The sequence below is a fragment of the Muscardinus avellanarius genome (genome assembly GCF_963383645.1).
Source record: "Muscardinus avellanarius genome assembly, chromosome: 3".
Lineage (NCBI taxonomy): Eukaryota > Metazoa > Chordata > Mammalia > Rodentia > Gliridae > Muscardinus > Muscardinus avellanarius.
Genome location: NC_137788.1, coordinates 46,845,666 through 46,872,752, shown reverse-complemented (window position 1 = coordinate 46,872,752; position 27,087 = coordinate 46,845,666). Strand labels below are relative to the sequence as shown.

Genomic DNA, 27,087 nt, shown 5'->3' with positions numbered 1-27,087 from the left:
TGTAGTGGGAGGTCTTTAGGTTATGGGGGCATGCCTGTTGTTTGCTCCCTGTCTTGTGAAGGTTTTGCTCTGCCACTTATTAGCTGGTTTGGTGCCCAAGAGCCCAACCCAGATTCCCTTGGTAAGGGGCTGGCACACTGCTGTGCCCTCCAATTCCAATCCTGATCTTAGAAGCAGCAGGCTCCTGAGCCTGAAGCCAGGGAGCTAGCATTGGGAGCTCTGAGAGGGCCAGAGAAGGAGCAAGCAGGGCCACTTAGTAGCTGTGTCTCATTCTGTCAACCTGGCCATGTGCAGGAGGGTGCCAGAGAGGATGGAAGAGCGAGGAGGTTAGACCAGCAACCTGGTAACTGACCTCGTGGAGCTAAAAGTAGAAGAGCCCTCACATGCATGTCCTTTGGACCCAGGGCGAGTGTGAGCCCGTACCCACAAACCCAAAGTCCAACCTGTCTGGGACATAGGGCCAAAGGGCAAGGGAAAGAGTGCAGAGGCATGCCAGGGCTGGCTTGTCCTCCCTGTGTGCCTTTCCTTCCATGTCTGTGTTCAGCGAGCTGGTGGCCTGAAATTACTCATTCACAACACAGAAATTAGCGAACACTACAATTCAGGGCTTGTTTTGTTCTAGTGTTCTGTGTCAGGGCTCTCCAGAGAAATGGCACCAATGGGAGATGTATATATAGGGAGGGCAGGAGACACATGCAAAAGAGAGAGGAGAGATAGAAGGTATTTGCTTACATGGGTTTGGAGGTTGAGGTGGTCCAAGATCTACAATCAGCGAGCTAGAGACCCAGGATTGCTGATAGTGTCGCTCCAGTCTAAAGCTAAATGCCTGAAACCCCAGGGAGCCTGTGGTGTAGCTCTAGTCCAAGGGCAAGCAGCTCAGGGCCCAAGAAAAGCTGATGCTTCTATCTGAGCCCAAAGGGAGGAGGGGACTGAGGCCCTAGCTCCAGCAGGAGGAGTTCCTGCTCTGTCTCTTCTCCACTCAGATCTGCTATGGATGAGGCCCAGCCATACTAGGAAGGACCATGTGTTTATTTCATCCAGACACAGCCAAAATAATGCTTATTCCAGTGGAACAAATTGACACAGAACCTCAACTAGCATAGATGTTTTGTTTTGAGAGCCTGCTGTTAATTATTTACCAGCACGCTACTTAGATACCACCTCGCGACACCCCCCCAAACGTGAGCTTAGCAAGAAAGGTGGCCCCACACCCTCTGTCTAGCCTCAGCAGAGCTGCCTCCCAGGCTTCTGAATCATCGACATCTGTGATCCTCCCCTATCCCCCAGCCACCCATTCCTATTCCCTGGTTCTTGTTACAGCAGGTCTGGGAAGGGGAGCAGATGAAGGGAACCCAGGATGCACACGTCCTGCCCCTGTGGGTCATGCCCCTGTGGAGGAGGAGCACAAAGGTCCATCTGCAAAAGCCTGAATGGCTCAGGGCCTGCAGTGGGAGATGTGCTTGCTCAGGCCCCCGGCAGATATCCTGCAACCCACAATGGTGGAGATGGAAGGTTTGAACTCAGACAAACAAGGGCTCCAGGCACCATGGTGACATGAACCTGCAGTCCTAGCTACTCAAAAGGCTGAAACAGGAGGATTTCTTTTATTCTGGCACTAGGGATTGAACCCAGGGACACTCTACCATTGACCTGCATCCACAGCCCTTTTTATTTTTTATTTTGAGACAGAGTCTCGCTACGTTCCCCAGGCTGGCCTCAAACCTGCGATCCTCTTGCACCGGCCTCCCCAGTACCTAGGATTACAGTTATGTGCTACATGCCCAGTTTAGGAAGATATCTTGAGCCCAGGAGTTCAAGGCCAGTCTGGGTAACACAGCAAGACCCCAACCAAAAACAAAAACAAAAAAAGTAAATTGTCTTAGGCTGAGGGTGTAGCTCAGTTATTTGAGCATTTACCTATGCAAGGCCCTGGGTTGGATTCCCAACACCACCTAAAAAACCAGAGCTCTCACCTGGCCCAGTAGTCAGAATATTGTGAACTCAGGATACTAAGCCAAAGAAAACACCATAGCGCATTCAGGGTGAACCACCACCCTCAGGTACTGACAAGATGAAAGCCAAGAGCTGGGCCGTGCATACCTGTAATCCTGTACGTGGAAGGCCAAGACAGGAGGGTAGCAGCTTTGAGGATAGCCTCAATAACAGTGAGGCTCTCTCATCAACTAGGGGAACCCTATCTCAAAATAAAATATAAAATCGGGCTGGGAGTGTAGCTCAGGAATAGAATGCCACTGGATTCTATCCCCAGTACAACAGCAGCAAACAATATGCAAGCCAAGAAAAGTCTGTCCTGCAAGCTATGTTTACTAAAGCAGCAGTGCCGTGCAACTGGATGGCCATGTTCCTCCTCTGGACTTTGTCAAGAGAGCAGCCAGGCCACAGCATTACTGATGCCCACCTGCCCCGGCCTGCTAGTGGGTCACCAGGACCTGGTGTGACACCCACTCATTGCTACCTCACCTGTGGTCCTTGTAGGGGGCACTGGAGTCCCAGTAAGAGCCTGGATATTAGGTCTGGCGGTGAGGCTTGCAAAAGGCAATTGATGTCCTGCTCAGAGCTTTCCACACCCTGGTAGGATCACATACTAGAGTGGAAGAAGTTGCTATCCTCCTGAGCAACTAGGGAGATGCTAGAACCCGACGTTTCCTTTATAAGATGTGTGTGTGTGTTGAGGTGGGGGTACTGGGGATTGAACTCAAGTGTGTTCTACCTCTCAGCTACACCCCTAGCCCTATTTTATTTTATTTTATATTGTAAAACAGGGCCTCGATAAGTTGCTGAGGCTGGCCTAGAACCTGCAGTCCTTCTGTCTCGGCCTCCCAGGTAGTGGGATTACAGGTCTGTATCACTGTATCTGATTACCATTACAAGACGCCTGTGCCTGAGTGTTCATTTCTACAGGACTACTTCAAAAGATCAAACTAGAATGGGTGGTTATTAAACATTCACACATGCATGCATGCATTCATTCACTCATTCATTTATTGGCTATAGGGCTCTTCCTCACTCCACACCCAAAACAAATGCTTTAAGGAAAGTTCAATATATAGCCAACAGGGAGCTACTTTGACTCCAGCAGGGACAGCCAGGAGTCCAGCCCTCGTGGCCAGCACCTGTGCCCTCCTTCCCCATGGGTTGCTAGAGAATGTGGCGGGGCCCTTTAAAAAAAATTTTTAATGGTGCATTGTAGTCATATATCTCAATGGGATAAAAAAAAAAAACTTGTGGAGATATACATGCACACATCACCCAATCAGCCCCTACCCAAATTTTAAACACTTCCCTCCCCTTCCCTCCTACCCATGCTTGGCTTCCTGCTTGACTTTGATATATTTAAATACATCGTGTGCTTTACAGAGTTTCCCTTATCCTCCCTCTTAGCCCCTCAAGATATATCACCTTAATTGCTTCTCTATAGGGTCCCTTCTTCATCTAGAGTTCCTCCTGTTACCCATTTCTCCCTAATATTTTGCACACTAAGAAAAGCATCTGATTTCTTATTTTTTGTGACATTTCACTGTAAATGCCATAATTTTGTTCTCCCTTATGGCTGGGCAAAATTCCATTGTGTACGTAGCCCATAGTTTTGAAATCCACTCATTCGCTGAAGGACATCGTGGCTGGGTCCACAGTTTGTCAATGATGAACTGTGCAGCTATGAACATGGTTGTCCATGCATTGGTTTAGTATTTTAGTTTTCATTCTTTTTGGTAGATACCCAGAGGTGGTATTGTTGAATTATATGGTAGTTCGTTTTCTTTCTTCTGAGGATCCTCTATACTGTTCTCCAAAGTGGTTGTACCAACTTGCAATCCCACCAACAATGTATTAGAGCTTCTATTTCTCCACACTTATTCCCACTTACTGGAAACCTGAAAACCAGAAGGTGAGTAACTTTGACAAGAGGATCAACTCACAACCAATTTTTTTAAACAGAGGTCACTTGGATCTGGAAATCTGCTGAGAGATTAGGTGAGGCAGCGGAAGCTTCTAGTGCTTCCTGGCCACACAGCTGAAAAAACCCGCTGGCCCTTTGCTGTGGAACAGGCCCCAGTTCCAGGCCTGCCACGCAACAGGCTCCAGGTCCGGCCTCGCTGGCTCCAGACCCAGCCTCACCGCGCAGCAGGCTCTGGGTGGCAGGACCCTTTTAACAAATCCCACATCTTCCTGTCCTCGCAGGGCCCTGCCCAGGCAAAAAGGAGCAGGGGGGGAGGTCACAGAGCAGATTTCTACTAAAATCCAAAGGATACTTTCACACGGGGAGGGACTGCCTGGGGGAATGTGCGAGGAGAGGCTGGACAGAGGAAACTGCTGTTGAGGGGTAGAGCAATGGTTTCCAAAATGAGAGGCCAAAACTAGGATTAGAACAAGATAATCTACTGGGATGCCAGAAGAAATATTTGTGTTCTTTTGGTTTGAGTTTCCCTAGAAGCTAACCCTGAGGCAAGGATTTGAATGCAAAGTAGCTTTATTTCAGGGGTAAAGAAAACATCAGAGAAGGTGGTGCATGCACATAATCATAGTACTTGGGAAGTTGAGACAGGAGAGTCACAGGTTCAAGGCCAGCCTCAGCAACTTAGCAAGACCCTATTTTATTTTTATTTTATTTATTTATTTATTTATATTGGTGGTACTGGGCGTGGGACCCAGGGGATTTCTACCTCCAGGCTATACTCCCAGACCTATTTTATATTCTTTATTTGGAAACAGGGTAGCAAGACCTTATTTTATTTTATTTTATTTTTTGGTGATACTGGGGTTCCTGGAAACCCTTCTACTTCCGGGCCACACTCCCAGACCTATTTTATACTTTTTTAAAACTTGGAATCAAGGTCTCTTAAGCCAGCACAGCTGGCTTTGAATCTACGCGATCCTCCTGTCTCTGCTTCCCAAGTGTGGGGATTACAAGCGTGCGCCGCCATAAGCAAGACCTTATTTTTAAAAGGTGTGGAGCATGTAGCTCAGAGGTAGAATTCCCCCGAGTTCAGTCCCCAGTACCAAAAAGAAAACACCAGTAAAGGTGCAGAGAAGGAATGCCACTGTTAGAAATAAATTTCCATGCTGCTGTAAGAAGACACATATTTAAAAGTAGCTTATCAAGGCAAATTTTTTCTTTTTTTCAAAAAGTCATGTGTGCAACAACAGCATAGAAGAAAGCTGCTGGGTATCCTATTTCCAGCTTGGGGCTTCTGTGCTGTGCTCCTATTGGCGGAAGCATGACTTCACAATCTTTACACCTTTGGCTGAAGAGGATGCCAGTGGCATGTTGGCACACACAATTTCCAGAAAACAGTGTTTTTTTTTTAAATAAAAAACACAAGTACACACAAGGCTACACAATGGCAAGGTTATACAATGGCAGTCCTACAAAATGGGGCCTAAGTCAAGCTATTCCTCTCATAGGAAAGATATAATTATATTCTCATACCAGCCAGTGATGGTACACTAAAAACAGATTACCCTTGAGGGCAACTAGAATTCAACTGCACAAGGAAAACTTTGGAAACTAGTGTAAAATATACACTTCAAAGTTCTAGCCCACAGGGGCCAAGGGAGCTGGATTTTTTTTTTTTTTTTTTTTTTTTTTTTGGTGGTACTGGGGTTCCTGGAAGCCCTTCTACCTCTGGGCTACACTCCCAGACCTATTTTATATTTTTGAAACAGGGTCTCTTACGCCAGCGCCACTGGCTTCGAACCTGCGCGATCCTCCTGTCTCCGCCTCCCAAGCGTGGGGATTACAAGCGTGCGCCACCACGCCCGGCGGGAGCTGGATATTTGATGGATCAGCTTCCACAGTGAGAAAGTACAAAACATCAGGAGGAAGGGGTCATGTCTCTGGCACTTCTGGGCCCCCGTGGGCCAATAAAGCGTGCACTGTCACCAGCCAACCTTTGTACTCCAACAAAGTGCACAACCATCTCCAGCACCCATGCCTTTCATAAGGCACGCAAGCTCACTGGTTATGTCCTAGCAAAACACTTAAGCACAAAGCCCAAATTCAGAGTTCAAGTTGCTACACAAGTTTCTCTTACAACAAAAGCATTCCAAATCTGCTTATCTTCTCTGGGGTGACAGTGACTGAAATATGATAGCTGGTAGATATATTTGAATAAATCTACTGGTGGTATAAAGGTAAATGGTATTTTTAAATGTTTTTTGCATATATTTAATTTTTTCTTAATTAATTTTAGACTTTTTTATGTATGTGTTGCATTACAGATTGAACCCAGGGGCATTATACCTCTCAGCTACAACCCCAGACCAATTTTCTTTCTTCTTTTTTTTTTTTTCCTTCAGTACTGGAGATTGAACTCAGGGGCATCTACCTTCAAGGTACATCCTCAGTCCTATATTTTATTCTTTATTTTGAAATAAGCACTCACTAAATTGCAGAGGGCCTCACTAAGTAGCTGAGGCTGGCCGCAAACCTTCAATCCTCCTGTCTCAGCTTCTCAAGTACTAGGATTACAACTGTGTGCTATCACGCCTGGCTCCAATTTTATTTATTTATTTATTTTTTATTTTATTTTTTTTATTTTTTGGTGGTGCTGGAGTTCCTGGAAGCCCTTCTACCTCCAGGCTACACTCCCAGACCTATTTTTACATTTTTATTTGGAAACAGGGTCTCCTAAGCCAGCGCACGGGGCTGGCTTCGAACCTGCGCGATCCTCCTGTTTCTGCCTCCCAAGCGCGGGGATTACAAGCGTGCGCCACCACGCCCGGCTCAATTTTATTTCTTAATTGGAAACAGGGTCTCACTAAGTTGCAGAGGGCCTCGCTAAGTTCCAGAGGCTGGCTTTGAACCTGTGATCCTCCTGTCTCAGCCTCCCAAGTACCACACCTGGCACAATTTTATAGAGAAATTGCAACGATACTGTAGAGTTTCCATGTCTCCCTCATCCCTCTTCCCCTCAGGATAACATCTACATCATGGCAAAGTGATCAGAAGCAACAAGCCCACACTGGCATGGTATTATTAACTAAATTTTAACCCTATTGTTCCTTTCCTTTTCCACAATCCTGCCCAGGATTAAATTCAGTTGTTATTTCTACTTATTTTTATCTCAAACCGAAACAGTTTACTGAGGTACGACCAGCCTCTAATAAACTGCGGGCATTGAAGTGCCAATCTGCTTTGTCTTGACATCTGTACGGCTACACTGCGGATGTCTATTCCTTTGCCTGTTGAACATTTGGGATGTTTCCAGTTTGGCGCTATTGTGAATCACATGATTAGGAACATTTGTGAACAGGCTTTGTGTGGGCATATGCTTCCCTTTCTCAGGCAAATACCTGGGAGAGAAATGGTTTGGTCAGATGGTGGGTTTATGGTTAACTTTTTCTCTTTCTATGCCGTCCTCCAAGGTGGGTGTACCATTTTACATTTCCACCAAGAGTACATGAGAATTCCACCTCCTCATCAATACCTAGGAAGTCAGTATTTTTGGTTTAGTCATCCTAGTAGGTAGACAGGGGTTTCTCAATGGTTTTAATTTACATTTCCTTAATGACTAAGTCATTTTGAATTTCTTGTGTTTGCCATCCATATATCTTCTTGGTAAAGTGCTGGTTATACCTTTTGTGCATTTTTTATTCTGTTGTTTCTTATTCTTAATATATACATATATCTATAGGTTCATAATCTAGATATGTCCTTCATCAGTTATATTATTTGCCAGTATTTTCTCCCAGTCTGCTGCCTATCTATTCGTTCTCTTACAAGTGTCTTTAAAAGAATGAAATGTTTTCATTTTAGTTAAGTCAGATTTAATAATATGTCTGATTTATGAAAGAACAAAGAGTTAAATCTGTATCTCAGAATTTTTTTCCTAACACAAAATCCAAAGATATTTCTTCTTTGTCTTCTTCTAGAAGTTTTATGGTCTTGGTTTTACATTTTGGCTTATGACTCTGATGAGAAAGGGTTCTTTTCTGCTCTGACTCGGCACGCGACACTTTCGACACCAAGCATTTCTCTAATGGACACCAGCTGGGTGTCCAATAATTCAATTGTGACAATATCTACCTGGAGACAATCAGATCCCATAGGTAAAGGGCTCAGTCTCACAAGACCGTCCCCACTTCAGATGTCAATCACAAGTCCCAGGCTGTGATCTGTGCCTCTCACCAAAGACCTCTGCCTCTCACCGACCCACTATAAACCGGAGTGTTCCCATCATCTTCAGGTTCAACTAATTTGCCAGGAGAGCTCACCAAACTCAGGGAAATGCTTTATTTATGCTTACCTGTATAGTATGAAGGCTATTACGAAGGCTACAGATCAACAGCCCAGGTGGGCAGGACAGGTGGGGAGAAGTTTCCAGGCCTCTGGGTGAACCACCCTCCAGGCACCCCCAATGTTCAGTACCCAGATTCTCCCTAAACGTAGACCTTCTGGGTTTGGGTTCAGGTTTTTAATGAGGCCTCATTACTAGGCATAATTGATTACATCATTGACCATTAGTGATCAACTCAATCTTCAGCCACTTTCCCTTCTTGGAGTTAAGTGGGATTGAAAGTTTCAACTGACCCTCTACTTAGGCCTGAATCTTTCTGCCACCAACCTGAAGCTATCTAGAGTCTTAGTTACCAGTCATCTAATTAGCAAATGGAAGACATCACTCTAGAGATTCTAAAGATTTTAGGAGCCGAGTGCCATGAAATTAGACAAGAATCAAATATATACTATATTTCAGATTGTCACAGATTTTGTTTTGGGTTTATTTTTGTACATGATTGAGGTCACGGGTCCTTGTTCACATTTTTGCAAATCCATATGCAATATAGTTTGGGCACCGTATGTTGAAAAGACAATTTTTACCCTTTGAATTTTCTTTGCACCATCACTGCAAATCAGTTGTTCATATGCGTGTGAGCCTGTGTCTGGATTCTCTATTCTATTCCTTTGACCTAGCTATCTTGGTGCCAGTTCCACACCGTCTTGACTACTGTAGCTTTCTAAGCCTGTTAAGATCATTTTAGTCATACAGTGTTGTTCTTTTTCTAAGTTGTTCTGGCTGTCTTATGTCTTTTGCATTTCCCTATCAATTTTCCAGTTAGCTTGCTGACATTCACTTTTTGGTGGTGCTGAGGATCAAATGGAGGGCTTTGCACATGACAGGTAAGGACTGTACCACTGAAGTATGTTCCCAGCCTAAGCTCGTCAACTTCTACAAAAAAGGTCTCTGAAGTCTTGGTTGCTGTTGCTTTAAATCTATAGATCAATTTGGGGGGGTGGCAGCCAACAGCTTAACAATGTTAAGTCTTTTGACCCCTTTATGTCTTCTTTAATGTTCCAGCTGTATTTTATTGCTTTCAGTGTGCAGATCGTATATATCCTTTATCAAATTTACTCCTAAGTATTTCATAGTTTCAATGCTATCATAAGTGATATTTTCAATTTTTTATTGTGTGTTGCTAGTATATGGAAATAATTGGTTTGTGTAGATGTCATTTTCGGTAACCTTGCTAACATGACTTCTCAGACTTAGTAGCTTTTTTGAAGATTCAGTAGTATTTTTTTAAACAGATAACCTTGCTATCTGTGAATAAAGATGGTTTTACTTCTTCCAGAATAGCTGTTTTGACACAAGTGAGAAACCAACCGCTTTCTGTAAGACCTGCTCTGAAGAACGTGTTTGAAATGTTTCTTATTCTGTGAGTTTTGTGGCTAAATCTGTGGGATCCCAGCCTCCTCTTTTCTGGGTTTCTGGAGAGCCGTAGGGCTGCCATGTGCTATACACTACACTCTCCCACCTCCTTTTGGACTTTAATGAGCAGGGGGCCAGCAGTCTGGCTTTAGAATAGAAAGAACACCAGGGGGTCACCCGTATTCCACCCTGTGGTCCATCTGGCTCTCCTTTCACATCACTGGATGATTGGAATTCTCAGGACAATCAATAGCTTGTAACAAAAGATAACTAGCCCCAGTGTCCCAGCAGACATGTGACCCTCCACAAACTCTCCCATCTCTCAGGCATTCTACTACAACCTTTCTCCAGACCCCATTCCCACTCCCATCTTCCCAGTCCGAGTCTTCAGGCTTCATTCAGGCCCTCCAGTCACTGTAGGCTGTCTTTCCCATGTGCCTTTAAGGAGTAGGATCCGAATTATAATCCACAGTTGTAGGGCATCTGCCCTTTGTAAAAGGTGTGATCCTTTCCCTTTAAAAAGAGAGAAAAAATGGCAGTGATTCCTGGGAAGGAGTGGACCTCCCTCCCTGGAGGCGCACCCCAGGAGAAGAACAGATATCTATTGGTCATGTGTCACAGGGGATCCTACAATGGAAAAGAGGTCAAAATTGGTGGCCTCCAGACCTTTCCCAACAGAGTGACCTGATTCTAAGGAGGAGATCCCTCTAACTTTGCACCTATTGTGACCCATCAGAGCGCCCAGATTGGTGTGTAAGAATGTCAAGTAAGAAAATCATAGCACCTGAAAGAGCATCCAGCCCAATTCTAGGAGAGAGCCTGAGGGTCAGAGAGAAGAGGGAACTTACCTGAAGTCCCTTGAAGACCAGAGTCCAGACAGAAATCCAGGGCCAGGCTCCTGACCTCAGTCCCACCTCCTCCCACTGCTCCATGCCATCTTGGGAGCAGAGCCTCTGAGGACTCTGGTCCCCATCCCTGCAGCCACTAGGAAGATGGCGTTCCCATAGGAACCCCTGGCCTATGCGTGTCAAACAGCATCTGTCACCATTGGTTACACATTTGATACACTTATTATCTGTGTATACACATGAACTCCTTAAGGCAGGGTATGGATTGGTCCTTGGTATTTCCTTGACACCTAGATAATGACCTGGTGCTTAGTAGATGCCCCACAATATTCATCAAAGGAAGGAAGGTGGGAGGAAGGGAAGAAGCTCACCAGGGTAAAGGGGGCCTTCCCCACCATCCAGTGAGTCTCCATGTCTCCTGTCTCTTCATTCCTGCCCACCAGCCCCACTGCCCCGGCCTGTCCCAGCACCTCCCCTCTCATCTCAAGACAGCCTCCTTGTCACTATCCCATCCCATCTGTTCCCCACCCAGTAATGCCACAGAGCTAGTTGTTAAAGCACCAGGGTTCTTTCCCATTAAAATCCTTCTGAGTGGGAGAAAATATTTGCAAAACACAAATCTGATAAAGACCTTATATCTAGAATACTAAAGAACTTAAAGGGCCAGGCGTGGTGGCGCACGCTTGTAGTCCTAGCATTCGGGAAGCTGAGACTAGAGGATCGCGGTTCACGGACAGCCTCAGCGACTTAGTGAGGCCCTCTGCAACTCAGTGAAACACGGTTTCAAAATAAAAAATAAAAAATAGGGCAGGGGCTGTAGCTCAGAGGTCAAATGCCCCTGGGTTCCATCCCCAGACCTACAAAAAATAAAATAAAATAAAAAGACTTAAAAATAGGACCGGGGGTGCAGCTCAGAGGTAGAATGTCCCTGGATTCCATCCCCAGTACCGAAAAAAAAAAAAAAAAGAACATAAAGAACTCTCAAAACTTAATATGAAAAAACAAGCAACCCATTTTTAAAATAAGTAACACAATTTTTAAAATGTGCAACAGATCTGAAATTACTTCAATAAGTAAGAGATATGGGGAAGCACAGGAAAATCTCAACCCTAATGAGACACACTATTAGAATGGCTAAAATTAGAAAACAACGACAACAAAACCCCTAACAGCAACAATAAGAAAAAATTATTTGCAAGTTGAAAAGCAGACAGAAGAATGGCAATTAACATAGCAGACCCAAGAAAGCTAAACCCCAAATCAGTAAAGGCCACAGCTAAGAGTCCTCCTATCCCCATAGACTAAGAAACTGACAGCACTGAGCAGCTCTGGGAGTGGGACTGAAGGCGAAACAATGGGAAAGGAGGCAGCCATAGAAAGTCTATAGAGCATCAGGTTCCCTCCCCCACCTGCTGCTGCCTTTTATTCAGCCTGGCAGAAAATTAGAGATTTATTCTCTGGAGTCAGAGAGGTTTCTCTGCTCAGGATAGCACTAGGCACAGTTGAAATGATGAGTGCCATATTCCAATCAGGGAATAAAATGGAAGTTTAGTTAACTAAATAGTGAGAGCACGAGCCTCTTCCTCTGCCGCAGATTCTAGAGCTTGGGAGGCAGGCTTAGATCCACGGAGAAGCTTTCTCTAGCCCAGGCTGAGAGAAAAGACCTGGCAATGCTCTCCCTGGAAATCCTCCCAATGAGAACACCCAGCACAGTGGTCCTGGGGTGGAGTCCATAGATGACACGGTCCTAGAGCCGTTAGAAGGATTTTTAGCTGACCCAAGAAAGCTAAACCCAGCCAAGGCTTAACAGATATTTGAGAAACATCTCTAACGTGGAAGATTGAGGCCAAAACAAACGTAGAGAAAAACAGGATTTGGAAAAAAGGGAGACTATGTCAGGCAAACTTGTCTTAAGATCATCAAAGAATGAGAAAGTACGGCTTTCATGAAGTAAAAGCGTGTTCATTAAAAGGATCATTCAGAAAACAAAAACAACTCTTCAAGATAAAAAGAAAGAGATATAATTCCAATACTTGGGAGGCTGAGACAGGAAGCTTGTAGGTTTGAGGCCATTGCATGATAACTTAAAGAGACCCTGTTTCACAATTAAAAAATAAAATAAAATAAAATAAATATTACACACACACACACACACACACACACACACACACACACACGATGAAAATAGAATGCAGAAATGAACATTTCAGTAGCTAAATGAGAACTTTCCCACCCATCTGAAAATTCATCAGCTCAGAAGTACCCAGGACAGAAGGAAACGGACAGGAATTTCAAATGAATCCTGAGATGAAAGGGTTTATAAGGAATCCTCCATACTTTGTAACCTGCCTTCTGTGCCTCTGGGCACGGCGCTCCTAACCCAGGAGCCCAAATGGGTTCAAGGGCTTCTTGAAAATGCTGAACCAAAGCCCCAGGGCAAATTGTTCACCAGCCCAACAACCTGACACTCACACAAACCTGCTGATTGGCTTCATAAGCATCCATAAGCCTTAATTACGCTTTACTATGAACCTGCAGGGTATAAATTATTCCCTTTCCACAGACAGGAAAACTGAGGACTGGAAGACAAAGGGTAACTCTTGGCTGGAGATGGGTCGAAAAGAAAAACTCTTAATTTGTATAGCTTATCTTAAGGAGGATACACCTATCTTATTCTTTTTTTATTTCCATTTTTTTATTATAAAAATAGCATATGTTTATTTTGAAAAAAAATCAAGCAATTTACAAACAAACAATGCAGGAGGTGAAAGTATCTGAAACCCTCCTCTCCAGAAGTAATCACAGCCAATAGTTTAGCGCTTAACCTCCACATTATGTTTTCTATACACTTTAAACTAGGATCATTATTCTTAATTTTTAAAAATTATCCATAGTTGGGCACAATGGCATATGTCTATGATCCAAGAGTTCAAGGCCTAGGGAACTTAGTGAGCCTCTGTCTCAAAATAAAAAATACACCCAAGCCTGGTGGCACATGCTTGCAATCCTAGTACCTGGGAGGCTGAGACAGGAGGATCATGGGTTCAAGGACAGCCTCAGCTACTGAGCGAGGCCCTTTGCAACTCAATGAGATTCTGTTTCAAAATAAAGAATAAAAAAATAGGGCTGGGAGCTGGGCGTGGTGGCGCACGCTTGTAATCCCCACGCTTGGGAGGCTGAGACAGGAGGATCACACAGGTTTGAAGCTTCAGCTACTTAGTGAGGCTCTCAGCAACTTCGTGAGACCCCGTTTCCAAATAAAGCATAAAATGGGTCTAGGAGTATAGCCCAGAGGTAGAAAGCCTCTGGGTTCCACCCCCAGTACCACCAAAAAAAAAAAAAAAAAAAAAAAAAAGGCTGGGGGCATTCCTCAGAGGTAGAATGCCCCTGGGTTCAATCTCCAGTAATAAAATAAAAAATACAATTCAAATTTATTGAGATGATATTGCAACTGATAGCCTCTTAGGTCAATAAAATAGAGCAGCAGCTAATATTCGCAAGCTTTTTTATAGTTGTCATGGTATTTCATGGACCTTTTATTTCTCAGGCTGTAGAACTACTTCCTGAAATGAGTTTTACTACTCCAGTATGAGAACCCAGCAACTGAGATGTCATGTGGTGAGGCCACCCAAGGCAGAGACCAGATTGTGTGGGTCCGGGTTGAAGGGTGTGGTGTTGAATGAGAACTTTTTCCTTACCAAGAGTATGATACAGATTGTCTCATCTGAGTCTCCTCAGCCATCTACCCAGTTCACAGCTGAAGGAAATGAGCTCAGAAAAGCAACTTGCCTCGCCCCACACAGCCAGTAAGGGGCAGAGCCAGAGCCAGGATCTAAACTTGGACTTGAGTCTCTTAACTGCCTCTGCTGTCTGGCTGGTGTTGGGGGGCAGCAGCAGTGTTCCCATGGGAACTAAGCAGGGGAACCCCAGCCCATCACAGGGTCAGCCCTCCCCTGCAGCTCCAGGGGCACTCACTGCATGTGCCGATCCCGGGTCAGGTCTGAGAGGTAGCGCTTGGGTCCCTCCAGGAAGAGGGACCGGTACCGCTGCCGGGTGTCCTTGTTCTCCATCAACGTGGTGTTGAGGTAGCGGCCCACGCCCACCGGGTTCTGCACCAGGAAGAGAAGGGCACAACATTAGCAAGCCTAGCTGGGAGGCTTGATCTCAGGCCTCCGCCCCTTCCCCCCGGCCCCTGCCCACCGCAGATGTTAGGGGCTGGATCAGGCCGCCCAGAAAGATATGCTGACGTTCCAAGCCCAGTCCTTAGAATGAGACCTTCTTTGAGAATAGGGTAGTGGATACAATTAATTAAGATCTACTGGAGGAAAAAGGGACCCTGATCCAATACGACTAGTGACGGCCATAGGACAGAGACAGATTAGAGTGAGACATGTCACGGCCACCACCAGGTGCCATGAAAAGGCAAGAATCTTCCCCGTAGCCCCACCAGCACCCTGATTTCAGTCTTCTAGCCTCCTCAGCTGTGGAACTGTACATCTCTGGGGTTTATTGTTGTTGTTGTTTTGGTATTAGAGATTGAACCCAAGGGCATTCTACTTAGCTACACCCCCAGTACTTTTTATTTATTTTCAAACAGTTTCATTAAGTTGCTGAGGGCTGGTTCATCCCTGAGGTTGGCCTCAAACCTGTGATCTTCCTATCTCTGCCTCCCAAGTACTAGGATTACAGGTGTTTCTGGCTTATATCTGTGTTCTTTAAGCCACCTAGTTTGTGGTCCTTTGCTATGACAGCCCTGTAGCACAAGGGAAACCCAGCCTTCTCATCGGGGCCTTCCCACCTCAGACTGCTCATCATGTGCTCATCTGACTCTAGTCTGAACATTTTACTTGGGGTCCCCAAGAGCAAAGTGTGGGGGTGTGGGATGAGACAGGGGTGGGAGCAGAAAGAGAAGAGAGGAAATTTACAAAGAAGACATCTCCAGGGAGACCAGGAGAGATCTTAAAAATAGAAAGCCAGCCAGGCGTGACTGCGCACTTGCTTGTAATCCCAGTACTTGGGAGGCTAAGACAGGAGAATGGCAGGTTCACAACCAGGCCCAGCTACTTAGTGAGGTCCTCAAAAGCTTAGTGAGACCCTGTTTCAAAATTAAAAAATAGCCGGGCGTGGTGGCGCACGCTTGTAACCCCCCTCCCCCCCCTGCGCTTGGGAGGCGGAGACAGGAGGATTGCGCAGGTTCAAAGCCAACCTTTCTGGTTTAAGAGACCCTGTTTCCAACTAAAAATATAAAAAATAGGTCTGGGAGTGTAGCCTGGAGGTAGAAGGGTTTCCAGGAACCCCAGTACCACCAAAAAATTTTTAAAAAATTTTTAATTTTAAAAATAAAATATAAAGTAGGGCTGGGATGTAGCTCAGAGGTAGAATGCCCCTGGGTTTAATCCCCAGTACTACACAATAAAAATAAAAACAAACAAAACCAGAAAGCCAGTCAAAACCAGGCAATACTCCCCTGTGCTCCCAGAGTCAGCTAGGAGCCTGCGCTGGGAGCCTGCACTCAGATTCCGTGGGGGTTGGTCTCAGGATAAAGCCATTGCGTGACAATTCATGGAGCGATGCACTTAGGTGTAGGGTTATTAAACTCCAATAAAAAATGCACTTAAAAACTGGTGGGGAGGGAGAGAGAAGAGCGAGGTCGGGCTTACAAGAAAGGCTCTCTCTCTCTCTCTCTCTCTCTCTCATACACACATACACACACACACACACACACACACACACACACACACACACACACACACACTGAGATGGAGCCAGGCAGGAGAGGAGGAGACAGAACCGGGACTTGCTGAACCAGGGATGAGAAACGGACCAACAGTATCAGGTGCCCCTGAGGCCCCAAGACAAACACAAAGAGAAAACAGGAAATATCTTCTAGGAAAGTTAGAGAACAGGGTGTCTGTGGAGTGAGGCTCTTATCTGGTCACCTCTCAAGGTGTGGTCCCTAGAAGAGCATCCTCACCATCACCTGGGAACTGAGACCCACAAATGCAGGGCTCCACCCAGGCCTACTGCACCTGTTGGGACCTGGGTCCTAATGAGCCTCCAGTGATGCTACTGCCTGCTTGAGAGGAGAGCCAGGGCCTTGCACAGGTGCGACAGGGGAGTGAGAGGAAGAGGGGCGGAATCCACTCCTGCTGGGGCAAGGTGAGTTCCCCGTCGTAGACCCTTTCAGACCCACTTAGCCAGACCCACTCCTTTCAGACCCACTCACCCAGCTTCCCAAAAACAACTGGTATGCCTTTATGCCTGACCGCTTGGAAGCCAGGAGGAATGGCGGTGGTTTGACGTGCTTGGACTCCTTCTCCTGAGGGAGCCATGAACCTGGACCAGATGTGGCCTAGGGGTGAGGATGGGAGGCTGCGTGTTGGAGAGGCTGGGAGGCTGGGTGGGGCAGCCTGAGCGGGGCAGGCGAGGGTTCCTGGCGGCAGCTCTCACCTGCCCAGCAGTGCTGAGCCTACAGCCTCGCACTGGGGACATGAGGGGACCCTGCTGTGCCCAGGTGACCCAGGCCAGCCACCTAGCCACCCAGCCCTCCATCTCTGTAAGGTTCCTGAGTGCCCTCGTGGTTGGGCAGGGTGCGAGGGCACTCCAGATGGCAGCCTGGGGAGTGGCACTCAGCCCCAGAGCTGGGCTCCATTCCTGCTCATCACCCCTGCCCTGGCCCCAGTTTCATTTTGTGAATGCTAATGAGAGTCTCCCCTGGGGAACCTGGCTGCAGGGGGTCAGAAACTGTTGGTGCCCTCTTTCTTCCCCTCCCCTCTCCTTCTCCTTCCCTTCTGGGCAGACCCTGCCTGGGGGGCCTGTGGGAAGCCTGGGGCATAAGAAGAGTGTTGGCTGCCACCCCCTCCCCCAGAGGACTGCCTTGAACAGAGCAGAGCCCAGCTCCCTAGACAGAGCAGGAGGCAGACCTCCCAAGGGGGCCTTATCTTGCTCTGTCCTGGCCCTGCCCTCTCTCCAGCTCCCCGAGAACCAGGGCAGGGAGCACGGGGTGGAGAGATCAACCCTGGCTGGGCACTTTTGCTCTAGGCTCTAAACTGCTAAGTGCATCTAGTTCTCCCAACCACCTCGCTGTCCTCCGAGGACAGGTGTGCAGACGGAGGCTGGGAGGGTGAGAAACCTCACCCAGTGTCTGATCCCTAAAACAGAGCTTTCTCCCCTACACAGCCACCGCATCCACATCTCCCACCCACAGGGGAGCTGCCACGAGGGTACACTGACTAGTTTTCGGGGGCACTGGCTAAGGGTGGTCCAATAAATCCTCTCTGTAGGGGTTTTCGGGTCGCGGGGAGCTTTTGAGAAAACCCCACGCTTCTTATTGTGACTTGAGTTAAGTTCATCCACGAAGCTCTTGAAATTCATCAGTTCTCTGGGCTTTTTTTTCTGAGAATGAGAGAAAGGGGGGAGAGAGAGAGATGTCATGCTTGGAAAATCAAGAGCCCCCTTCCTCACCCACAGCTGTTGCGGGGGTGAAATGTGCGTGGTGTGTGTGTGTGTGTAGAAGTAATCCCCCCCACCACCACCACACAAACAAACAGAAAAACCGTGGATTCTTGTCCTAAGCTAAGAATAAGTATTCATCGCTTGGACTGTTGCTGAAGATTTAAAGGAGTTTATTAGAAAGATAGAAATACAGAAAATAGAAATACAGCCCCATGCCAAGATGGCATGAGGGGATGACTCGAATGAGTACACCAAAGGGCTTACACGTGGACTTGGCCTTTTATACCCATGACCTCCATCTTGTTTGCGTGACTCTGACGTAGTGAATGTCCCTGTAAGGTACCTCCCCTAGCAAGGTGTGGTGAGGTGTCTCCTTTCATGAAGGGCAAGGTCAAACCCTGCCCCATCCTCCCTAGGTCATCATGTAGATCTGTCTGTAGAAAGAGGAAGCCCTTGCTCTCCTCTATTGACTTGTTAATTACTTTGAGCTAGGCTGATTTACATTGGAATAGCTGCCTGTTTTAGGCAGAAACCAAGTCCTTTCTTTACCCATGTCTGCCGCCATTTTGACGCAACTATTTTGAAATATACCAATTATTTTCTTTTGAAATATATTAATAATCAGGGCTTTCCCAAATCTTCCTAGGCCATTCCAATACTGGTACAACAGCAACCCCGGCAAGGCCAAGCAGTGGCCTCACTGTAGGGGTGCTAGAAAGCAGGCTGGAAGAAGTGCTTCCCCCCACCCAGCATGAGAAGTTAACTAGAGAAGTCTTCTCCCATATTAGGATTAGAAATAAGATATTAGAATATAGAGTTAAGATATAGAAGTAAGGTAGGATTAGAAACAGAATGAAGATCCGTAAGCCCAGCTGCCCAGGTTGCAGGATTCAAGGACCAGGGCAGGGGACCCACCAGGTCAAAGCCTCTAATCTCCAGCTTGCTGGCCAAGGTCTTTGAACATGGGCCCCATCCCCATATCTCTGAGCCAGATCAGCAAACAAGGCCATGCTAATCTGCTCTCCAGGCAGATTCCTCAGCGCAGAGATAAGCCTGGCCCAGCCAAGGTGGATGGGAGAGGCAGCCCTAGGGAACGAACACATACCATAAGGGAGATAAGCAGTCTTTAGCAGGCTCTGACGTGTGTGGATGCATGTTTTAAAATTATTGGTTGTACTTGTTTGTCCTTGTATCTGATTGGTTGTATTCTAAGGCTGGCGGGCTCAGACTTTTGGCGGGCTCTGACGTTGTAACCACTCCCTCCTGGGGCTATAAATCCAGACTGTGGAGTGAGCCCTGGGTCGAAACTCGACCATAGTGTCTGGGTCTCGACCCCTGGCTAGCTGGGACAGAGCTGCAGCACAATAAACCTTGCTTGCATTTTACATCTCTTGTGAGTCCTTCGTTATTTGGGTTGGTGGGCGATTCTCGTACCCTTCATCACCACCTGGAGTGGAGGTCTGCACCCTGCCACTCAGCTTGCCTGCATCCACCCCTCACTCATTGGACATAATTGATTGAGTTCCAGCACTGTTCTAAGCGAGAACGATACTTCAGATATTTAGAAGCCAGAGTGACTGGCAGAGCACAGAGGACTTGAAGGACAGCAAAACTGCTCTGGATGATACTGCAACAGTGGACAGTCACACATTTGCCAAAACCCGCAGAATGAATACCACCAAGAGTGATCCTCGTGCACACGGTGGGCTGGGGTGCTAATGGTCAGTCACTGTGGGCTCATCGACTATAACACAGGTACAGCTCAGGTGAGGGATCTTGCCAGTGGGGGAGGCCGTGTGTGTTGGGGGAGGTGGAGGGTACACAGACACTGCCTGGCCTTGCGGCTCAATTTTGCTGTGAACCTAAAATCACTCTAAAAGGTAAGGTCTATTAAGACAAAAAGAATCAACATCACATGACTTGGCCCTGGCCAGTCAGGGTCAGTGCTGAATGTGGTGCCCACTGAGGGTCACCGAAGCCCCTGCACTGCTGGCAAAGTGGCTTTCCTGGCTGGTCAGGGAAGGCCTGGGAGGTCACAGGGGAGCAGCCAGGTCACAGGTCAGTGGATCTTTACCAAATGGCCCAGAAGTATTCTCGCAGGACCCACACCCTTCCTCTCTCTCCTGGTGCCCGCACCCGCCCACGACATGCATCGCCTGCTAGCGCTCTGGAATGTTTTATTCTAATTTTTTTTTTTTTTTGAGGTACTGGGGATGGAACTCAGGGGCATTCAACATCCAAGCTACACCCTCACCCCTATTTTTTATTCTTTATTTTGAAACAAGGTCTCACTGAGTTGCAAAGGGCCTCACTAAGTAGCTGAGGCTGTCCCCAAACAGTGATCCTGCAGTCTCAGCCTCCCAAATGCTGGGATTACAAGCGTGTGCCACCACGCCCGGCTGGAATGTTTTATTCTATTCACGGAGGATTGCTTCTCTTTCATTAGCACGAGTTTCCAGGAGCTGGTTCCCCTACACTGAGACTGCTACAGGTCAACTCTGATGAGCAGGAAGAAAGCAAAACAAAGCAAGCTATGGGGCAGGAAAGCTAAAATTCTATCTCAGTTTCATCTCCTGGCCTTCCAATTCTCCACTTCATTAACAGAGTGCTACCACTAACCCAGCCAGCCTAGCTATGGAGCCTGAGAAGTCTTTCCCAAACAGCAGGATACCCACTTCTGTGTCCTCACGGTGTCTGCAGGCTTCCCAGCTGGTCTCCAAGCAGCCCGGCATCAGCCAGTGCAATTCACATTGGTACAGAGAAGGGACCCGGCTGTGGAACTGGACAGCCTTCCTAGTGTGCGAATCTGAGCTCTGCCCCCTGCCAGCCTCCGTTTCCTTGTCTAACTCAGAGAGCAGTGTCCCTCCCTGGCTCTGGGGGTCAGATTGGGGCCCCGGGCAGCGCCGGGCACCTGGGCAGTGTTCCTCAGGTTGGTCAAGAGGTTTGTCATCCTGCTGGGGAATGAACTCCCACAAGCCACCCAGGTACTCACCTGCATAGAGTAATGTCCATAAGGCAGGGGCTTGCTTCGGTCCCCAGAGAAAGTGTCATAGGGGCCACGGGTGCCCACAGTTCGTTCCACGAACATCTCGATGCCACTTTTGAAGGAGTAGGTGCCAGGCCCCAGACCACTGCCCTAGAGCACAGCAGAGGCCTGCAGCAGAGTTGCCAAGGCGGGGCCTCAGTTTCCCCATCCACCCTGGGAGCCCCCTCCAGAGCCGTGTGGACAGGCCAGGCCACAGGAAGGTACCTGATGGTCCAAGGGCAGCGGCTTGTTGGACATCCTGCACATGAGGCCCGTGGAGTGGGACCGGTTCCAGGCATTCTCCTCCAGCCGCGTGTACGGGTTGCCCTTCTCCCCGTAATTCCCAGGGCCTGGATAGTAATTCTGTGGGGCACAAAGATGGGACTTACAGGCCACTGGTCCTCTCTTTGTGCTGGTGTACTTGAAAAAGACATCTAGGATCCGCACCCCAAGCAGAGGACAGGATTTCCAGGCTGCCCACCCACCGGCCAGCTCCAGCATACCACACGGTCACCTCTGAGCCTGCACCACCATCCACACCTTCGCCTCCAAATCCGGCTTTTTTGCCAGGCTCCACAGGCCTGTCCAAGTCACATCCTACTGCTTGCTTTGTATACCCCAGGCTTTGGCCAGCACGGGCTCCCTGCCACCGCTTGGCACATGCCATTCCACCCAAACTCCCTGCCTTGGTTTGCTCAGGCTATAACTGCCACCGGGGATCCTGTCCCCACCCTCTCTGCCTTGTAAAATCCTACCAAACCTGCAAAGCCCGCTCAAGCGGCACCTCTCCTGGGAGCGAAGCCTTCCTTCCCCTAGCACCACAGGCAGTCACCTGCCTCGCAGACACTATGTGAGCGGCTTGCTCACTGTGCTGACACGCCTGGGGCCCTGGGGTCAGAGCCTGGCTCTGTTGCTTTCTAGCTGGGTGAGTTCAGGTTTTCTGAGCCTCATGGTTCATACTAGTAATATGAAGATGGTAATAATTTCCTGTAAGGTAATAACTATGGGGTTTAATAATATCTGCACAGTGCCTGGCACACATATGTCACAGTGGGATGACTGATATTCTTGGAAGACAGGTGGAGAGCTTAAGAACTGTTTCTGGAATGGCCGACAGGGGCCTAGACTGCCAGGGTTCGAAGGGTGGGCTTTGAAGGTGGAGCCTACCTTTCCTGTAGGTGGGTGGGGAGGCATCCTTGGTAGAGACCTGGCAGGATTTTTGCTGCTGCTTTACCATCTTTAACCACATGGGGTCGCTGCTGCTTCGCAGATGGCTCAGCCCTGCCCACCTCTGCCCAGGCAGGTGAGAAAGGACCAGGAACTCTGCTGGAGACTGAGGTCCCCCACAGTCGGAGACGTACTCATCCCCAGAGGAAAAGAGGGGTGCCTTGCCTCCTTCCAGGGCTCAGGGTGCCCTGGTGTGTTCTTGAGAAAACCCCCAATGGCAGAGTGCTGGGCCCTTAAGTTGTGTGCTAGGATGTATCCAAAGCCTTAACTTTTTTAATCTTAGCAGACCAAGGGCCACCCGCAATTAACACACAGGGGAAACCTGAGTCTCAGAGAGACAAATGGCACGTCCACACTCCCACATCCAGAAAGGGGCAGCATAGGGGTTCCAGCTCCGAAGCCCACCTTCTTTCTGAGCCTGTACTATTTGCTAGACGGGGGGGGGGGGGGGGGGGCAGTCAGCAAGAACCACAGTCCCTTGCAGGGTGTGGTGGCTCATGCTTGTAATCCTAGCATTTGGGAGGCAGAGACAAGAGGACTGCAGTTCACGGCCAGCCTCAGCTGCTTAGTGAGGCCCTCTGCAACTCTGTGAGACCCTGTTTCAAAATAAAGAATAAAAAAATAGGGCTGGGCATGTAGCTTGGAGGAAAATGCCCCAAGGTTCCAACTCCGGTACTATAAAAACAAAACAAAACAAAACAAAAAACACTTTGTCGGCATAATCCCATTTCTTCTGTAAGGCCTTCCAGTTCAGAGGTTTAGTATCACATTGGGCTGATGTAAAAATCTATGATATTAACTAGAACGCTATGTCATCACAGCTTTGGTTAATTTGGGGGAGGAATGGTCATATTATAAGATATATTTTTCAAGCTGGACCCTGAAGCATGAGCAGGATGATGGGTAGGGGAGAAGGTGGGCGGTCCCCCAGGCAGATGAGACACGGGAAGGAGACAGGGTCAGACTGTCTTCTCGTTTTGTCTGCTGTCATCCAGGCGTTAGACCCTGTCCTCCACTGTCAAGGAACGAGTCCGGGAACTCCGGAGCCAAGCCTGCGGTAGATGCCGTGACTGTGCGTGGGCCCCTGGTCCAGTCCTGCTGCCTTGCTGCCCAGTGGCGCTGTGACCTTGTGCGCCTCATTACTCAACCTCGGCACTGCAGTTTCACCTCCTTTAGAGTTGACATAATAATGGTGCCCAGTTCCTAGTGCTGTGAGGATTCAATTAATTAGTACGCGGTAAGTGCTGTGCTAAGTGCCAGCCGTTATTACTTTAGATTTGAAGGCAATGCCTCATTTTTACATGTCTCCAAGCGTCTCCTCTCCCTAGGTGGCAGCTCCAGCTTCCATACCTGAAGATGCATCTGGTAGGATGTGGCAAGGAGTAATGAATTTCCCTCCATTGTAGAACGCTTTGTGGTAGTAAGGAGTAAAGGAAGGCCCTGGCGTTGGAGTCCCCCTTGGCCGCTTACCAGCCCTGCAGCCTGGGCAAGTCATTTACCTACCCTGAGCCTCCAGGGCCTTACCTGGAATGCTTGCAAAGAATGAAAAAGAAGGTTTGGGAGCTCCTGGCACTTAGTAAGCATGTGTGCACTTATTCAGCCCACAAATGCTCACTGCATGCCTACTGTGGGCTGGGCACTGCTGAGACCTCAAGTGCTGTCATGAAATAACCACAGGGACGTGATCCAGGAGCTGCCATCCAGTGGTGGAAGAGACACTGAACACACACATAACAGGGACCCTAGGAGGGGAGATCTGGCCTCCTGGAGGCCCAGAGGTTTCTGCCTCTGTCAGACAGGCTGCCGGGGGAGAGGGCATCCCAACAGAGAGCCGCAGCAGGGCAGAGCACAGCCGAGGAGCTGGAGGGCTGCAGGCCGGGCGCAGAGTTCAAGGGCAAGAGCAGAGCAGCTCTCAGCAAACAGCAGCACTCACCCATGGGGCTGGCTGGGGCGTGATTGCTGCCTCCTCCCCCCACCTTCCTGAGCCTGGGCCTCACTCAGGTCCTCCCCACAAGCACTGAGGAAGATCACCCTGCACACAGCACTGCCACTGCCGAGCCAGCCCTGACCCCCAGGCTAAAATGTCCATCAGGTCCTTGGCCTGGGAGAACCTGCCAGCACCCTCCTACAGAACTTGGAGAACCTGGCAGGTGGAACCTCACACCCAGCCCTGCCCACCCCTTCCAGCCATGCTCTAACTCACCTGGAATGTTCTAGCACAGGTCCTTGAGTCTCCATTGCTCACGACCTGCAGGCTCAGCTCAAGTGGCACCTCTTCAGGAGGCCTTTCCCAACTGCTCTACAAACCTTCCCTGCAACACTATATTCCTCCCCTGCATCGTCTGCCTTGATAGCCCTCGTTAATTCTGTATTTCCTTCTTTGTACAGTTGTTTCCACCACTAGGATGTCCACTTCATGAGGGCAGGGATTGTGTCTTTGTCACTGCCAGATCCCCAAGGCCTAGGGCTGCACTTAGTAGGTGCTTAATTGTGATTTCCTGATTATCTGCCTGGATGTATATATAAATGGATGGATTCCTTGAGCCCTAACAGATGCTGAAGTCTCTGCTGGGAACCTAGAGATGGGCCAGACCTATCCCTTCTGGAATATATGACAGCCAGGGGCTCAAGACAGGCACTAGAAAGCAGAGGGGCTGTGGAGACCCAGAGGAAAGTCTGACCAAGCAGGGAGAGGATAGGGCACTTCCAGCACCGGCCAGGATGCACAGTCCGCCCACAGAGAGCAGAGATCCTCCTCCATAGGCGAGAACACCTACCCCAATGAGCCCTCGGAAGCGGATCTCCCCAGAGCTGAGCAGCCCCCGCTTGCTGCACGGTTTCTGCTTCAACTGTTCTATGAAGTCTTTGAAGTTGTAGGAGCCAGGTCCCAGCTTTTGCTCCTGCCCCAAAAGAAGAGAGCAGAGGATGAAAACCGTGAGCTAGGGATGTCTGTGCAGAAAGGAGGCCCAGGCATGATGGTGTTCCCTTATGAGGAGCTCTCCCAGGCCCTGGGAGGAGCCACAGCAGGCCAGAAAAGGCCCTGGCAGTGGGGAGGGCCCTGGCCCAGAAGCCCCTCACCTGCAACCGGCTCTCTTTCATGATGGTCTGGTACTGGAAGTGGGGCAGCTGGGTCAGTCGAGTGGCTTCCTGAGCCAGTGCCCATCCCGTGTCCTCCTCCTTCTTCAGCTTCTGTTTGCTGAAGCAGGTCTGCTTGAAGTTGTAAGTCCCAGGTCCTATGTGGGACTGAGAGAACATGGTCAGAGCTGGGTCAGCCACAACCCAAATAGGCCACTACCAGAGCACGTCCTTGCCCTGCCGCCTGCTGCCTTTGACCTGTGCTGGGGCCGGGCAGTCCCCAGCAGCCAGCCTGGCACCCAGGGCATGGCTCTCGAGGTGCAGTCATGACCTCCTGTGTCTCAGAGCCTCCCACACTCCACAGAAGTACAGGAAGCCTTCAGAGCCTGTAGCTGGCTGCCTGGGAGCCAGGAACGGGAGCCTGTGCCCCCCCCCCACGCATGCTGTTTCCCTACAGTTCTGCATTTATCAAGCACGTGAGAAGCCTGGTCTGGGCCCTGCTCAGAGCTAGGGCCGCGGGCACACACGCAGCTCAGCTGGCCCACTAGATGGGCCACTCAGGGAACGGGGCAGGGGCAGGCCACGTGGGAGCAGGCAGGGAAGCACCACAAACTTACCACGTCCACAGAATGATGTCTGGAGTACGGGGCCTCTGTGAAGGTGCTATATTTCTTGTGGTTGGGATAAACAGCGGAGACATCGAACCTAGAGAGGGACAGATGCCCAGTGATAGCCCAATGCCTGGCACCTGGCCCTGGCTTGCGCAGTGCTGGGAGATGGAGAAGTTGGCTTCCTAGCGGGTGGAGGATGTGGCTTCGGAACTAGCCCCAGAAGGATGAGCAGCAGGGTGGCACCCCACCCACCCCCCTGCACCCTGACTCTTCCTCCAAGCTTACTTTTTCTCCAATGCCTTTATCAATATCCAACACCACACACACACACACACACACACACACACACACACACACACACACTTACCATTCACCCCCACCCTTCTCCCATAAGAATGCAAACTCTAAGAATAGGGTTTACCAGGTGTGGTGGTATGTTCCTACAATCCCAGTACTTGGGAGGCTGAGACAGGGAAAGCAGGTTTGAGGCCAGCCTCAGCAACTCAGCAAGCCCTTCTGCAACTTCAAAATAAAACTAAAATAGGGCTGGAACTTACCTCAGAGGCAGAACACTGGGTTCAATTCCCAGTACTCCCCCCTCAAAAAAAAAAGTTGAGTTTTTTTTTCATTGCTGTAGCCCCAGATCCTAGAATTGTGCATGGCACATAGTGGGTCATATATGTGGGGGAAGAGGGAGAAAGATAAGACAGCTGGGCTGAAATCCCAATCACGACTTCTCAGTTGATGACCTACTAGGGTCCAGGCAGTGTGGACTTTCTAAATCTGGCACACGATAGGTGCTCTGCGGATGTTTTTCAAGAGCTTATTAAGGAATGGACAAGAAAGGAGGAGGAGGACAGGAGAGGAGGATGGGAGGAGGAGAAGGAGGGGAGGAAGGGGAGGGGAGGAGAGGAGGAGGGGAGGGGAGGAGGAGGTGAAGGGGAGGAGGAAGAGGAGAAGAAAAGGCTTCGGAAGGCAAGAGAGCCTGGGCGGGAAGTGGGGCTCCCCCTCCCTGCGCCCGCGTGCTCCTGGGGCAGTCTCCTGCTCCTCCCCAGGCAGGGGGTGGGAGGGGCGAGGCGGGTCGGGGCGGCAGCCTTGGACCGGTGCAGAAGGGCCCACCTGTGGCTCTGCACCCCGAAGGGCGCCCCTTGGAACAACTTGGTGGCAGTGGACAT

At 48.9% G+C, this 27,087-nt stretch overlaps 1 protein-coding gene across 1 annotated transcript; it reads right to left on the bottom strand.

The window, feature by feature from the left end:
• Positions 1-10,111: 10,111 nt before the first annotated feature.
• On the bottom strand, positions 10,112-27,087 carry CIMAP2 (ciliary microtubule associated protein 2; the record flags this gene model as incomplete). The annotated part of the gene is made up of 10 exons (XM_080690897.1): positions 10,112-10,184; positions 14,495-14,628; positions 16,746-16,871; positions 17,753-17,914; positions 20,967-21,110; positions 21,225-21,362; positions 25,004-25,126; positions 25,305-25,469; positions 25,919-26,006; positions 27,032-27,087. 10 exons carry the CDS (start codon positions 27,085-27,087, stop codon positions 10,112-10,114), a joined length of 1,209 nt encoding a protein of 402 aa, XP_080547023.1.